The sequence below is a fragment of the Leopardus geoffroyi genome, chromosome X, assembly GCF_018350155.1.
Source record: "Leopardus geoffroyi isolate Oge1 chromosome X, O.geoffroyi_Oge1_pat1.0, whole genome shotgun sequence".
Classification (NCBI taxonomy): Eukaryota; Metazoa; Chordata; class Mammalia; order Carnivora; family Felidae; genus Leopardus; species Leopardus geoffroyi.
The window spans coordinates 32,955,030-32,971,671 of NC_059343.1; the positions used below are offsets into that span (position 1 = coordinate 32,955,030).

The 16,642-nt window shown below is 43.8% G+C and overlaps 1 protein-coding gene across 1 annotated transcript in view; it reads left to right on the forward strand.

The window, feature by feature from the left end:
• The first annotated feature begins 2,850 nt into the window (after positions 1-2,850).
• Positions 2,851-16,642, forward strand: part of LANCL3 (LanC like 3) — a 96,021-nt gene continuing 82,229 nt past the window's right edge. Inside the window, exon 1 of the mRNA XM_045471577.1 lies at positions 2,851-3,724. Within this exon, the coding sequence (XP_045327533.1) occupies positions 3,152-3,724 (573 nt within the window). The 5' untranslated portion in view covers positions 2,851-3,151. The remainder of the gene's footprint in view (positions 3,725-16,642) is intronic.

Sequence of the window (16,642 nt, forward strand, 5' to 3'; positions counted from 1 at the left end):
TCTGCATTCTACACTCCAGGTTACTTTGCTATGATGCTCTCATAGTAATTCGTTTACCATTTCACAAACTATTATTGAGTGCCCACTACATGTGCCAAGGACTGTTGTAGGCTCTTGGTGCATATGAGTAAATCAATGTAACAAAAAGCCGTATGCTCATGGAGAGTGTTTTCTAGTGGAGTCATGATATGAAAATAAAAACTACTGCTTACAAATTAAGTGGCAATTGGAGGCAAGGCCTCGTGTGGCCTAAAGAGCTAGCTCTACCCTGAAGGATGCCCTGGAATGAAGTTTTGGCAGGTACAACAGACCAAGTGGTGAGGTCTTTGGGAAAGACATTTGTAGGTAAAAGGGTTAATGTGTCCTGTGAGTTTAAGAGGACTTCCAGATGCCACTAGCTTCCTGCTTCTCCCAAATCATGCTGTTTCACATCCATCTTGTGACCTTTGTTCTACTTGTTGGCATCACTGTCCAAACACCTAGGAACCCCAACACTTCACCCCACCCTGTAAACACACCCGTTGTCATGTACTTTGGAGTTCCATACAGACACCCTGTATTTTTCATGTGATTTGCTAATAAATTAAGGCAGGTAAGAATGTGCCAGTCCTAAGACCAGACCTAAAGAAGTCTTGCATGTTTTCACTTGTGCACTTGCCCCGGTGCCACTGCCATGTAGGCATGCTGGGGTTGGCTGGAGGATGAGAGACAGGTGAACTAGACAGAGCCCAGTTACACCAATCACCCCAGGCAACAGCCAGCCCGCCCCCAGACACATGAACGAGCCCAGCCAAAATCCCAGATGCATGAGCAATGAACTTATTGTTACAGGCTGTAAGAGCTTGTGGTTGCTTGCCATGCAGCATTTTGGGGCAACAGAGGAGGTGATGCAACTGGGAAAAGGCAGAGCTCCCTCTCGTGGAGGCCTGCTTACAGTTTTATTTTGAAGTCAGGCGGCACGAATCCCTGCCATTGCTGCCGGGATGTATAAAAGGATAATCAAAGTCAAAGTTAACAGAGTTGCCTCCAGATTCATGACAAGGGGGAAGCGTGGAGAAATGAAGTGGAATAAGGCTTCATTTCTGCCTGTGAAGGTTTTCATTTTATGTCTCCTTGTCTGAAGGAACGAAAGTCACTCCTAAATGCTTCCTACGCTTGAGGGATGAGGAAGAAGCCCCACGGAGAAACTGAACGTTCCAGTTGCTTCTTTGATACCTTTAATTCAGCAAGCTCCCTGCCTAAAAGTGGACTTAGCTTTTTTATTGTTATAATTAAAAATAAAACCTGTTGGGGCGCCTGGGTGGCTCAGTGGGTTAAGTAGCCCACTTTGGCTTAGGTCATGATCTTTCGGTTCGGGAGTTCAAGCCTTGAGTCGGGCTCTGTGCTGACAGCTCAGAGCCTGGAGCCTGCTTCCGATTCTGTGTCTCCCTCTCTCGCTGCCCCTCCCCTGCTCATGCTCTGTCTCTCAAAAATGAATACACGGTAAAAAAAAAAAATTTAAATAAATAAAAATAAACCTGTTTTGGCAGCGTTTTATAGGATGGATGGAGGCCATACCATCCACTGTGTGGACGCGTCAGTCCTGGCAGTAATCCTGGCACACAGAGCTCCTTTTCCAGAATGCATCAAGCAAGGACAGAGGGGCAGGCCATTTAATCTCTGCTTCCACATCATTGTGACAATTAGCACTTTTGAGGAAAAAATTGCCTCCAAACAAAAACTGGCCTTTCAAGTAAGTTGCTCTCCCGACAAAGTGTCAGGAACGTTTCTACCAGTACCAGCAGACACTTATTCTTTTGTGTCCTGCACAGTCCCTAGCCAAATGCAAATACCCCTGGGAGAGGAAACCTTTGGCCTTCACTTGTCAACACTTTGGGAAAGGAAGATTTTAAAACAGCTGAGCAAAAGAAAGGCAACTTGTTTGTTTAAGTGCTCATCTTCTTTCTCAGCGGACCACAAGCTCCAAGAGGCCTAGGACCATCTCTGCTTTGTTTATCCATCTATTTCCACAGTCCAGGACACATAGGAGACCCTCAATGACGCCTGGTGGAAGGAGAGCAGGAGGGAAGAAACACAGGGAGGAAAGGAGGAAAGAGGTACCTAAGAACACGCAGAAAAGGGTGAAAAGGCCTAATTCGAATTCTCCCGCAGCATTTGCCTTTATATTACCTAGTTACTGACGCTTACTATGCATGCATGGGAAGGAGGGGTCTCTAGAGTAGGAGAAAGACAGAACCCCCTCTCTCTTACCTTAGCCTGGTGTGGGTCTTTGCATTTTTACTCCTGTACGCTCCGAGAAAGGCCACGCGACAACCAAGGCCAAAGGGGTTTTCCTATGGGGGCCTTCCATCGATTCCATGCTTGAAACGTGATGGCCCCAGCCTTTGGGATTGAAACATTCAGAATGAGAACTCCAAAGTGACCAAGATGAAAAAACAAGTTTCAGGAGGGCGCTCCGTTTTTTCCTAGTTTCCCCCCTCCCCCAGCTCAGTGGCTTCTCAACCTTTACTGTGCGTGTGAATCACCTGGGCTCCTGCTAAATATGCTGATTGTGATTCAATAGGTTTGGGATGAAGTCTGAGCATTTTTAACACGCTCCCAGGTGGTGCCTATCTGCTGACTCGAGGACCACGCTTTGAGTATACTGGGGACTCGAGGTCTTTCACCTCCACCGCCAGGTGCGTGTGTACGCCCAGCCTCAGCGTTCCGGATCCGTGTCCCGCGCGTCCCTGGCCTTCCGCCGGGAAGGGAGGAGCCGGGGGCGGAGCGGGAGGAGTGGCGCGGGCCCCGCGTGGGTCCTGCCGGAGATCACCTCGGCCCCTTGGAGAGGCGGCCGAGCTGCGGCGGCGCAGGAGGGGGCGGGTTCGGCGAGGGCGCGGCCTCTCGGAGGGGGGCGTACGACGCGCATCCCCCGCGGCCGCCTGGGCCACTCGGGAGCTTCGCGGCAGCCGGGTGCCCCACTTGGCAACCCGCTCCGTGCTTCTTCCTCGCGCCCGCCTCCTCTTGTCACCTCCCGTCTCAGCCTCCTTGCTCCATCCCCGCCGCATCAACCGCCGGCCGAGCGCCTCCGAGAGCCAGAGGTGGTGCGCGGGGCTGCAGGGCGCGCCCTCAGGCGGACCCCGGCCCGGCATTGGGGGGCACGGGCGGCAGCATGGACACCAAGCGCTGCTTCGCCAACCGCTTCGATGACTACCAGGGCAGTCTGCTGGCGGGCCAGTGCGAGGAGGCGGTGGCGCCCTTGGTCACCGCCACCATCGAGCGCATCCTTCAGGAGCTGCCCCCACTCGGGGGCGGCGCTGAGGCCCGGGGGGCGGCGGCCGCGGCCAGCAGCTGCCAGGGAGGGCTGTACGGCGGCGTGGCCGGGGTGGCCTACATGCTCTACCACGTCTCGCAGAGCCCGCTCTTTGCCGGGGCCCGGGAGCGCTACCTGCGCTCGGCCAAGCGCCTCATAGACGCGTGCGCCCGCGCGGAGGAGTGGGGCGAGCCGGACGCCGACACCCGTGCCGCCTTCCTGCTCGGGGGAGCGGGCGTGTACGCCGTGGCCACGCTCGTGTACCACGCCCTGGGACGGTCCGACTACGTGCAGCCGTTGGGCAAGTTCCGGGCTCTGTGCGCCGTCTGCGCGCCGGTCTCCTTCCTGGAGTGCGGCTCCGACGAGCTGTTCGTGGGCCGCGCGGGCTACCTGTGCGCCGCGCTGGTGCTCAAGCAGAAACTCGCCCAGGAGGTAAGAGGCAGCCCCGGCCGCGGGAGGGCGCTCGCCGCCTGCCCGGCCCTTCCCGGGACTCCTGGCGGCGGGAGCAGCGCTCCCTGGCTCTTCTCTTGGTCACTCTGTTTGGCGCTGTCATTTCCTTAGTCTACAGAGGTTCATCTCCGGTGTTTGTCTTCCCTTCTCTCTCCTTCAGTCTCTCATTTGTTGGGATTCCGCGCCTCTGCGCTTTGTTCGTGTTTTGCGCCGAATGTGGTGGCCTCCCCAGGTGCCTCTTTGCGCAACAGCTTCAGGGACGCCCTTTGAAGTGAGAGAAGAAAAACTCGAAAATGAAAGGGATTTCCCTTTCTTTGACCCTCCTGCCAAAAAAGCTGAAGCACCCTCGAACCTTAAGAGGGCTAGCAAAGTACTGGAAGTTTCGGGGGCTGGATATGCTATCATTGTTTCTATCGCTAACGTGGAGGTAAATTGCTTTGGCGACCGACCTCCCCCATTCCCTGCGCCCCGGGTCTGTAATTCAGAATTCCTGCCCAGCTGCGGGTCTCCTGTGCTTACTGTTTGCTTACTATTCAGTTCATCTCAGGGCTCTTTGAAAATGTATATCTGATGGGGCTGTCCTGTTTTAAATACATAAATGCAAACAGAATTCTACCCCATTGTAATAGAATGTGCATTTTTTCATTTTAAAACGCGTAGTTAGGATTGTCAAGACAACAGCATACTTGACAGGGCAGGTTTTCTTAATGAATAGCTTTCCAGTGGCTCCTTGAAGTGAATTGGATCTCACAACTACATATGGGTTGTTTTTTTGTTTTGTTTTGTTTTTTTTCCTGGATCCACTTTGAATACAGCATGTAACTATTAGAAAAGAATGTGCCAGTTCCTGTGGTGTAGGGAAAAAAAAAAAATCCTCCAAAGGATCATAGTAACTAGAACGGAAAGAGGCATTTCATTCATAATCCACTGGAGCCAAATATTGTTTTAGGGAGGAAGTGACACATTTAACTTGACTTTATTTGGGTGAAACAGGCGTTTGAAGAAAACTTAAAGGTGCACAGAGTGTTTTAAAAGTGTAATTAGATAACTTCCAAGATAACAGGAAGACTTGATATTTTTTTGTTTATTTATAGCAGGTGAGGTTGATCCAAGTGAGAAAAAAAATCACTAAAGACTGTGCACTATGCTAGCAGGGCAACAAAGATCTGTGTGACAAAGTTGTCTTGAAATAGTTCAGTCTGCTTCTGAGTCACTGTATCTGCTAGCAGTTCCCTAAGGGCCCTTCCAATTGTATGAAACCTTTCGGAAGGCCACGGGGCTATTTACATATCATTTGCATTACATTTGCATCTGCTCCTCAGACCTTGCAGTCTGGTGGTAGGCAATTTTCAAATTCGTTTTTTGCTTCTTTCCTTTTCATGCCTTGGGGCCTTCTCTCCAGAATGGAGTGACAGAGTGGGAGACCCATCAGGTCATACAGGTGGAAACAGACCAACAAGGACTCCTTGCCCCAAAACTGGTGACCCAGGGCCAGTCTGAAACGCTGATCCAAAAAGACATTTATTAAGACCTCTCTTCTGCCTTCCTGCCAAGCCAGATGTATCTTTTTATACTAATCAATTTGAGGTGCTTTGGCCCCTGCTCCCAGGAGATAGAACAAGCTCTGAGGGTTAACATACACACACACACACACACACACACGCGCGCACTCTTAACCTGAGCAAGGAAGCCAGTCTCCGTGCCAGCCTCAGCTGCAGTAATCTGAGAAATTCAGGCTTGAAAGGTGCAGGGCAGGGGCTAAGCATGCCTGGCTTGAAGCCCTTATGAGGGGAAAATAGAAATCTTCTGTCCCATCCCCACTCGCGCGTCCTAGCCAGCATATGGCTTTGCCCTCAGTAGATGATCCATAAACCTTGATTAAATTGAGTTGCGGACTTCTGTCATTTCTCTCTAAAGAATCTGTTCTTCTATCCTGGGTTTCCTTCTTTTCAATGTCATTTATATGCACTTTCCTCTGGCAGTTCCCTCAGTTCTCACCCTAGTCTAGATCCTCCCCACACTACTTGGCACAGCCCTGGCACCTAATAAACAGTTGAACAAATGAATCCCCATTTACTAGGATTAGTGCAGTGTACTCTGGGCTGGATTCTCTCAAGAAATTGCATGTACCTCTGAGAAACCAATCTTAAAAGTACTTCATCATGTTATTTCCCCATTCAACATCCTGCGGTGGCTCCCTATTACCTTTTCTCCAGTGGCTTCTCATCTTTTTTAGAGCTAAGACACTTAAAATGGCTGACAGGGTCCCACATGATCTGGCCCCCCTGCATACCTCTTCCACTTTTGCTCACTCTGCTTCGACCACACTGGACTTCTTGCTGTTTCAAGCATTTATTGTCTCGTGATATTTGTACTCGCTGTTCCCTTTGCGTGGAATACTCTTCCCCTAGCTATTTTTATAGCTAGCTCTCTGACCTTGTATAGGTCATTCCCTCATCAGTGAGGCTTTCCCTGTTCACCCTGCTTAAAACTGCAACCTCGTCCCCTGACTTCTGCCCTTTTCTTGTTTCATTTTGTTTATGTTCTTTCCCAATTAGAATATAAGCTCCGTAAGCGTGGAGAGTTTTTGTATTATTGCTATATTCCCATATTAAGGTGGCACCTGGTACATATTTAGTTACCTCAACCTTTCTTCTGGTATTATTGCAAATATTGTTTACTCTGTGGCTTGCTTTGCCACTCATTTTTAATGGTGACCCATTTATCAATATTTTCCTTTATGGTGGTGGCTTTTGGTGTTCCATTGATAGGAATCCTTTCCTACCACCAAGGTCTCAGCAAATCTGTGTTGACTGAATTTGTGAATACTGGTCTGTTAGAAATTTTTTTGGCGTAACCTTTAGACCAGTGTTTGTTGAACTTTAATGTTCAGAGGAATCACCTGCAGATCCTGTCAATAAAATACAGACTGATTGAGCAGGCCTGGCATTGGACCTGAGATTCTGCATTTCTACCAGGTCCCAGGTGCTCCTGCTGGTCCTGCCTTCGAATAGCAAGGTTTTGGTGTTATAGCAGTCATGCCTGCTAAGAGATAGCATAAGATACCTTTCTCTGAAGCTTGATCTATTTTTTTTCTAAGGTTGTAGTTGAGAATACTGATTACTGTCTCCTATCATGCTCTTGTTGTAAGGATCCACAAGGGGAATTTCTCTCAGTACTTAGACACAGGAATAGTTGTGCTCTTCCTGGAAATTGATTGAATTTTTTAATTTTCAGAATATGTCACATAACTGACATGTTCCTCACTTGATGGTGGCTACTGGGAGGCATATGGCAAGAATTGTCCAAATAAGCTTGGGTAAAGTGCCTTATCACATGTACTTTTGTATGCTAGTGTTTACCCGGGGGTTTATAATTTTTTTCTTTCTTAGTTTACCCTTTTCTGAATTTTCTTTCTTACATTTGATTTTATTGTTGGCTTTTATAAGATTCAGAGAGAAGAAAAAAATGTGTGTATATGCATGTAGAGAAAGACAGCAAAAGGAAGTGTCACTCTTACCAGGTAAGATATTTTTGTTCAATTTAGCTCTCCTGGAAATACTCAAGGGAAGTAGCTTTGATGGTTTCTTAGGCAGATATCCTTGAGCGATGGGACACTAAAGTCCTGTGAAATCACACCATAAAAATTTGTACTGGGTCCATTATGCTTTCCAGATTGGTGAAAATGTAGCAGGGAAAGGGAAGTTAGAAAAAAACGGTGGAGGGATAAAGGGAAGGCCTAGGGGCCACAGTTAAAATAATTTTGCCACTGGAGACCTTGGACAAATAATTTGACATCTCTGAGCCTCAATTTCCTTACTTGTAAAATGGATAAATGATAGCTTCCTCATTAACTTATTCTGTCATTTATTCCTTCATTCCGTGAATGTCAGGTTTCTACATGTTCCAGGCACCTTGCTGGATGCCAGGAGTTAGTAGTGAACAAAAATCAATATAATTATGTTATCGCAAGTGCTCTGAAAGAACTTAACAGAAAATAACTGGGGGCGGGGCAGGAGAGGGGAGGGGTGCTGCTTGGCAGACACTAGCCAGGAAGATTTCTCTGTGGAGGTGATGTCCTGGCTCATCACTGAAGCATGAGAATGAAGTGGCTGCTTTAAGAGCAGGCATTCCACGCAGAGGAGACAGCAAGGACGAAGCCCCCAAGGTGGGAATCCGCTTGGAGATTTCACAGAAATGGAAGGCTGCCAGCATAGTGGGAGCAGAGCGAACAAGGACTAGAGGGATGGGAGAGCTCCAGACCAGGTAGGGGTGGGGAGCAGGGTCAAATCAGATCCTGCAGGGCCAGGTCAGTCAGGAGTTAGCACATGCTTCAGGTGTAAACGGTAATGTCTGTATCTTCGCTACCTTTGAAAAAGATCACCCTAGTTTTCTGTATGGATAGTGGATTGAACAGTATTAAGGACAGTCATAAAGGGGACTGGTTACAGGGGTCCAAACCCCTTTTGTGCCAAGGACTCCTTTATAAATCTGGTGAAGCCTTAGCATTTTTAGATGGATAAAATCAACACGTAGGACTACAAAGGAAACCAATTACATTGACATCCAGGTACCAAAACATTTTTAAAATTGTGATGCAGTAGCGTATGTGTTTCTTTATTAGCACATTAAATAACAATATTTTGCAGCAAGCCTAAGGATTGTGGTACCTTTGAAACAGTGATGAGGGTCAACGATGTTTCGAGCTGCCTTCAACAGCTGCGGTGTGACAGGAATATATCTGTGATTTTATAGGTGGCAGAGTCACAAGGACTTTGGTAGTTTGTGGTCTTCATTTGTAACGAAAAAAAAAAAATGCTAAATTGTTTAAATGAGATTTGAGAAAACCCAGATGTGATTTTATTTCCCCAACCAAAGGGAACTGTTCGGGAAGTTGCTGTGGTGACTCACTTTAGGTAAAGTGCCTAGTGTAGTGCTGGGTGTATAGTAGCTGTTTAATGAAATTAACGTTACTCCCTTTTCGTGTCTACTAACAGAAAATCGAAAGTGATTCTGAATAGCCCATAGAAAATTACACGCAGTAATTTGAAGGAATCTATCTTCTTGCCATGATTTAAAAAAATATATATGTATATTGCTGGATTGTTAATTGGGTCCTTGGCTCACTCCTAAGGCGGGTGGTTGGCAGCTGTGTAAGTGGGGATGCTTTTAGCTGCAGATAATAGAATGTCCAGTAAAAAGTGATCTAAATAATGGACACATTTATTACCTCACTTTCTTGTTTTTTAATTTTTTTTAACATTTTATTTTTTTTGAGAGAGAGAGAGAGAGACAGAGCATGAGCAAGGGAGGGGCAGAGAGAGAGGGAGACACAAATCCGAAGCAGGCTCTGAGCTGTCAGCACAGAGCCCGAAGCGGGGCTCAAACTCACGAACCGAGAGATCATGACCTGAGCTGAAGTCAGATGCTTAACCAAGTGAGCCACCCAGGCACCCCTATTACCTCACTTTCTAAAGGGTGTCAAGCTAGGCCATTTCAGATTGGTCCAGCAACTCGAGAAAGTCATCAGAACTCCAGCCCTTTCCAACCTTTTTCTCTGCAGTTCTCAGCATCTGAGCTATCTCTCTAGGGTTGTAAGATAGTTACTATCATTCCAAACATTATGTTCCCTTACACCTGAAGTAGAAAGGAAGGATCTGAGGCTTTTTTCTTTTTTCTTTTTTTTTTTAATTGTATAAAACGTTTTATACTTGAAGAATTTCCCTTCTGTCTCATTGTCCACCACTGGCCACTTCTGGTTTCAGGGGAGGCTGGGAAGACTAGTGTCCTCCATTTCTAACCTCTGTCATTGGATGAAAGTTCTGACCAGAAAGAAGAAAGGCAAGGGAAATGGCTGTTGAGTGGTTACCAAAATGTCTACCTCTTGACACCCCTCAGCAAGGTCTGTCTTATCACCTCCCGCTTCCTTGGCTATTGTGAATAGTGTTGTAGTGAACATGGGGATGCATACATCTTTTTGAGACCCTGTTTTCATTTCCTTTGGATAAATACCTAAAAGTGGAATTGCTTGATCGTCTGGTAGTTCTATTTTTAGTTTTTTGAAGCACCTGTTTTCCATACTGACTGTATCAATTCACATTCTCACCAACAATGCACAAGGGTTTCCTTTTCTCCACATCCTTGCCAACAGATTGTTGTTTCTTTCTGATGATAGCCATTCTAACAGGGGTGAGGTAAGATACCATAGTGGTTTTGATTTGCATCTCCCTGATGATTAATGATGTTGAGCACATTTTCATGTACCCATTTTGGCTATTGGTATGTCTTCTTCGGAAAAATGTCTATGCAATTCCTCTGCCCATTTTTAAATCAAGTTTATTGAATTGCTAGGAGCTGTTTATATATTTTGGATATTAACTCCTTCTTCATAATATGGTTTGCAGATATTTTCTTCTATTCCATAGGTTGCCTTTTCATTTTGTTGATGATTTCCTTTGCTGTGCAGAAGCTTTTCAGTTTGATAGAGTCCCACTTACTGATTTTCGCTTTTGTTGCTAGTGCTTTTGGTGTCGTATCCAGAAAATCATTGCCAACACCAGTGTCAAGGAGCTTTTTCTTTCTTTCATGTTTTACAGCTTCAGGTCTTATGTTTAAGTCTTTAATCCATTTTGAGTTAGTTTTTATGAGTGGTGTAAGATAGAAGTCCAGTTTCATTCTTCTGCATGTGGTTATTCAGTTTTCCTAGCACCATGTATTGAAGAAACTATCCTTTCTCCATTGAATATTCTTGTTCCCATGTCCGATATTAGTTGACCATGTATGTGTGAATTTTTTCTGGGCTTTTGATTCTGTTTCGTTGGTCTATATGTCTGTTTTTATGCCAGTACCAGACTCTTCTGATTACCATAGCTTCATAATCAGGAAGTGTGATGCCTCCAGCAGTGTTGTTCTTCCTCAAGATTGCTTTGGCTATTTAGGGTCTTTTGTGATTTCATATGTATTTCAGGATTCTGTTTTTTAGTACCATGTTGACTAGCAGTGGTGAGCATGAGCACCCTTGTGTCTTGTTCCTGATCTTAGAAGAAAAGCATTCAACCTTTTATCATTGAGTATGATGTTAGCTGTGGGCTTCTCTTATATGGCCTTTATTATGTTGAGGTATGTTCCTTCTATACCTAGTTTGTTGAGAGTTTTTATCATAATTGGATGTTGAATTTTGTCAACTGCTTTTTTTCTGCATCTGTTGAGATAATTGTATGATTTTTGTGTCCTATTAATGTGCTCTATCACATTTATTGATTAGCATGTGTTGAACCATCCTTGCATCCCAGGGATGAATCTCTTTTGGTTATGTTGTATGATCCTTTTGATGTGTTGTTGAATTTCGTTTTCTAGTATTCTGTCGCAAATGTTTGCATCTTTATTCATTAGGGATATTGGACTGTAGTGTCTTTATCTGGCTTTGGTATCAGGGTAATATTCCTTCTTTTCAGTTTTTTGAAAGTGTTCAGGAAGGACTGATGTTAATTATTTTTTAATCGGCTTGGTTGAATTCTTTAGAACTAGTTGGTCCTGGCCTTTATTTGATGGAGGTTTTCAATTACTGATTCCATCTCTTTACTCCTTATTGGTTTGTTCAGATTTTCTATTTTTTCATGATTTAGTCTTGGTAGATTGTATGTTTCTGTGATTTCATCCATTTCTTCTAGATTGTCCATTTTGTTGGTGTATAATTGTTCACAGTAGTCTCTTATCCTTTGTATTTGGGTGGTGTCATTTATAATGTCTCTTTCTTTCCGATTTTATTTATTGGAGTCTTCTCTTTTTCCTTGGTCTAGCTAAAGATTTGCCAGTTTTGTTTATCTTTTCAAAAAAAAATTCTTAATTGATCTTTTCTGTTGTATTCCTAGTGTCAGTTTTGTTTCAGCTCTAAACTTTATCACTTCCTTCCCTCTGCTAACTTTGGGCTTTGTTTTTTTTCTTCTTTCTCTAATTCCTGGAGGTTAGGTTGTTTGAGATCTTTTCCCCCCTGGTTTTTCTTAAAAATTATTACTGTCCTCTGAGCATCTGTGTGGCTCAGTCGGTTAAGTGTCTGACTTTGGCTCAGGTCATGTTCTCATGGTTTGTGAGTTCAAGCCCCATGTCGGGCTCTGTGCTGACAGCTCAGAGCCTGGAGCCTGCTTCTCGTTCTGTGTCTCCCTGTCTCTCTGCCCCTCCCCGACTTGTGCTCTGCCTCTCTCTCTCTCAAAAGTAAATACACATTAAAAAAATTATTACTGTCCTCATACTCACAAGGTAAAACCAAACAATTAGAGGATACAGAAGGATACATAACAAAATGAACATCATTGTTAATGATTTTTTCTTTTTTAGACACATTCAGTGTAAAATACCTATATCTTTATCCATCTACACAAATGATCATATATATTCTAGAGTTTATTTTCTTAACGTACCCTGGACATCTTTACACATGACTGCATAGAGAGAGGTCTCATTCTTTATACTGGTTTGATTACATGGCTATACCATAATATAACCATTATTGATGGACATGAAATGGATTTAAGTTTTTTTATTTTTTTGCTGTCGAAACCAATGCTGTAAAGAACATACACAGATAACAAGCATCTATACATACACGATACTTACATGTAATGTGCACTTACATACATGTCTTTTTATACACGTATCTTTGCCTTCTGTTGCGCGTATATACATGTAGGTTAAATTTTTTAAAACACAATTGCTCAAAGTTTACAGATACTTTTCATTTGCTAGAGATTATCAAAGCTGCTTTCCAGAAAGATTTCATCAATTTCCTTTCCCTCCATGAGTGTTTGGGAGTGCTGGTGTTTTCCTCATTATTTTTGACGTTGGGTTTTATCAGACTTTTAGTATATGACAGACTGATGGGTGGAAAATGAGGATGGAAGTTTCTAGGGTAGAAAATGAGTCCCCTTATTGTTCCCTTCAACCTCCACCAAACAGAATACATAGGCAGGATTTCACTCAGTCTGGATGTGAGTGGTCTCTGTTTGTAAGCAGCTGTGTACTGCACCCCACATCAGCAAACCCCTGAAGTCTGGCTCGATATGATGGCAAGTTGGGGAATGTGGATTTTTGTAGGCTGAGTCCAGGTCCTAATCACCTGATCATAGACTGCCTAGGAAGTGGGGCACTTCTGTGGATTATAGCTTAGATCTTTTGTTACTCTTGAGCCAGAACCCTGTAACTGCTAAAAGGATGTAAGAACAGTGATGGATCACTTACTGCTTACGCTGTTGTAAGCACTTTACATATTTTATGTTATTTTATACTACCAGCAATGTTATGACTTAGGTACCATTACACTCTCCATCATACCCAGTCAGGAACCTGAGGCACAGAGAAGTTGTGGAAGTTGTTCCAGGTTACACAGCTAGTCAGCGGCAGAAATAGGGTTCTACCCTCTACAGGCTGATTATCAAATCTGTGCTATCAATTAGTGCTTCTCACACTTTATTTTTTTATTTTTATTTTAGAGCCCAAATCTAGAGGCAAGAGAGAGAGAATATCTTAAGCAGGCTCCACACTCAGCTCTGAGCCTGATGCAGGGCTTGATCCCACAACCCTGGGATCATGACCTGAGTGGAAATCAAGAGTCAGACACTCCACCGACTGAGCCACCCAGGCGCCCCTTTGTTGTGCAGACTTTCGTGTGCACACAGATCTCCTGGGGATCTTGTTAAAAATCAAGTTTGGATTCAGCAGGTCTGGGGTAAGGCCCAAGATACTGCATCTCTATCAGGCTCCCAGGTGGTATTGCTGCTGGCTCATTAAGCAGACTTGAGGAAAAGCTCCAACTCACTGTTTTTCTTCCAATTTTATGGGATTGCCTATGAACAGATTTGACTGAGTCCCCCAAAACTTCATGATTTTCATCATTTGTCTTTTGTACTGAAGATGATTTCCATAAATGCCAGAATATTAGCTTTTCAGTTCGCAGTTAATGCTTAAGGAAAAATACCCTGCCTTGGCCCATCCCCTTGTAGGTTTAAGGACTCCGTTAACATCTGTGAATGAATGCATGGATTTCCTTTTTTTTTTTTTTTTCTGGTAATTATACTTTCATACTATATACCCCAAAGTTTTTTTTTCTTAGAATTCCTTTAAAGGCTCAAATAGACCAAATTCCAGCAGTTTTAAATTATTTCATAATAATAGAAAAGATACTTTATTACAACATTTCCAGATGAGATAGAAAATATGATCTTGATGCTCATGGAACCACTCCCATTTTAGAACCATCCAATGTAATTTACCCATGTGATGTATTGCTGCCCTACTCTAGTTCACATGGAAAATGCTAGACCTTTTCCTGCTTATTTTTTTACGATACAGTGATTTAACAAACCTCAGTAATGCAGATTTCCTTAGATAGAATTTATTCTTAGCTTTCATCTATTAATCCACATGCCACTAAAACCTAAAATTTCCGTTTGTATTGTAATTATTTGGCAAGAGCATGGTTTGTAATTTTCTTATCAATACATTGGGGGAAATGTGCACAGTAAAAATTCTTTTAAATGTATTGAATTATTCATTTGGCCAATGACTTAACCTCTCTGTGTTCTCTGAGGAGGTTGTTTTTATGGAATTTCACCATATTGATTGGCCTCTGAATGTGAAAGTGATAGATTGTATTAATTTTTTATTAACTTGGCTGTTTTCATTTTTGCTGGTTAATTTAATGAGTGATGTTTGTCATGTGACTGGCTCCTACAAAACACACAGTAGATTTCTTTCGAGTGTCAGCGAGTTCCTTTAATATCTCCACATGGTGATGGTCTCTTGGCAAACTGGCCAACAATCCATGATGTGGTCAAGTTAGTGTTTTTCTTCATGATTCACTTGTACTGACTGATCTCTGACCTGTATTCATTAATTAAGTACAACACCTCGGATGTGTGGTTTGTCCCAAAGGAAAAAAACATGTTCTCGTGCATTATTTGTGTATGTCTAAGTCCACTTATCTTCTCCTAATTGTTTTCTTTATGGATTTAGTTACTAGGGAAACCTACCAAGTTAACAGACTCATTACTCTTGGGGTGCTAGCCACTTGGACAAATTAAATTTTCAGGAAGTCATTTGATCCATCTTTTAGCAAGCTGAACAAAGAATTTGTTCTGTGTAAGATCATATTTCCTTTTCTGAATAGCTTTACCCATTCAATAGCCCAAAAATATAGGACTTTGACACGTTCAAGTGCGAGTATTGCTACCTGGCCCATAAAGAATCTGTTTCTCAGATGAGAGGCAGTCTTACATACTTGATGGGTGAGAACATCATCTAAATTAGAGGTGGCAAAACAAATATTGGTCATAGCACTATGTGCAGTTACCTGTCACTGTGCCCATCTGCTGGCTCCATTGCTTTGCATGGAATGTATTTCCCTGTGCTCAGTGGTGTGTTGAAATCTAGTGTCCATGGCAACCAAAACATTACCAGTCTCAAAGCAAGCACTGTGGGGACCAGCTGAATCTCCACTTATACAATGACTTTAGGAGGGAGCTACATTCCTAGCAAACTTTACAGCTATCTAAGGCTGAATAGATCCAGTGCTCAACCAGAAAGGAAGTATTATTCTCATGCACATTCCAAAAATATAATCTTACTATTTGAAATGTTCTTTTCTTCATGAAGCAAAGAGAAGTGCACATGCATCACGAATCACAACTGCTGAAGTAGGTTGGTCTCTCAATGAAGGCATTAGAACATAGTGGTCAAGGGCAGCCCTTTCAGAGTCCAATAGCTGTGGGATTGAAGCCTGGCTCCACCACAGTACTTGGTTGATCTTAGCCAAGTTTCTTAGCGTCTTTGAGCCTGAATTTCCTCATCTGCAAAATGCGATCCAAGCAGCACTCACCTTGCAGGTGTGTTATGAAGATCCATGGCGGGGGGCACCTGGGTGGCTCAGTAGGTTAAGCATCCAACTCTTGATTTGGGGCTCAGTTCATGATCTCAGGGTCATGAGATCGACCTCTGTGGTGGGCTCCATGCTGAGAACTCCCCTCCCTCACTCTCTGCCTTTCTCCTGTACTCACTGGCTCATCTCCCCTTTCTCTCTCTCTCTCTGTCTGTCTCTCAAAAAGATCCACTGAGAATGTGCATGTAATATGCTTAGAGGGTCTGTTAGGCACAGAGTAAAGACTGTAAGTCAGCCATTATTAGTATTTTGAGTATTATCATCATCAATGTGAAGTGATACTCTGTGTTGGCTAAATAACATAGGTATGCTTTTTGGACATTGAGCCAGTCTGTCTAATATTCCCTGTGGTGGCATTCAGAGCCGCTGTGCCCCTCCTCCCCCGCCCCCAGTCACAGCAACAGACCTTTGGGATCTTCATACAGAGGCCATAAAGGGCTGGAGGGATATCTCTGCCATGCCATGCAGGATTAAGCTGAGCAGCTCAGAGAAATTGTGTGTCAAAGTAAATTGAGTGGCTGGTCATCACCCCTAAGACCTGAACTTATGTGTGCTTCCCTCTGCACTTTACTTTCTCTGGGAAAAGGGCTGTCCTTTTCTTAAAATTTCAGGCTCTTTGTGGACTTATTCTAGGAATTGGCTTTCTTGTGTCTCTGATGTGTACTCCTCAGAGTAAATCACCTAATTGGCTTTCAGCGAGTGGAAATTGCTATGCAAGTGATGTTGGAATATTTCTTGGTCTGTTCCCCTAGAATCTGAGTGGCAGATTCAGGGAACTCTCTCTTGCTCTTAAGTTCTCTTCTTCTAAAGATCATTTGCTTGCATGGCACTAATTCAGAATTTGAGACAAATTTCAATAGTTGAATCTCTGGTGAAGTGACAACATCAAATGAGTTTTCCTCAGCAAATGTTCCAGATCATATATATTTGGTAGCTTGTTTCAGAAAAGGATTAATACAATTAAGGATTCT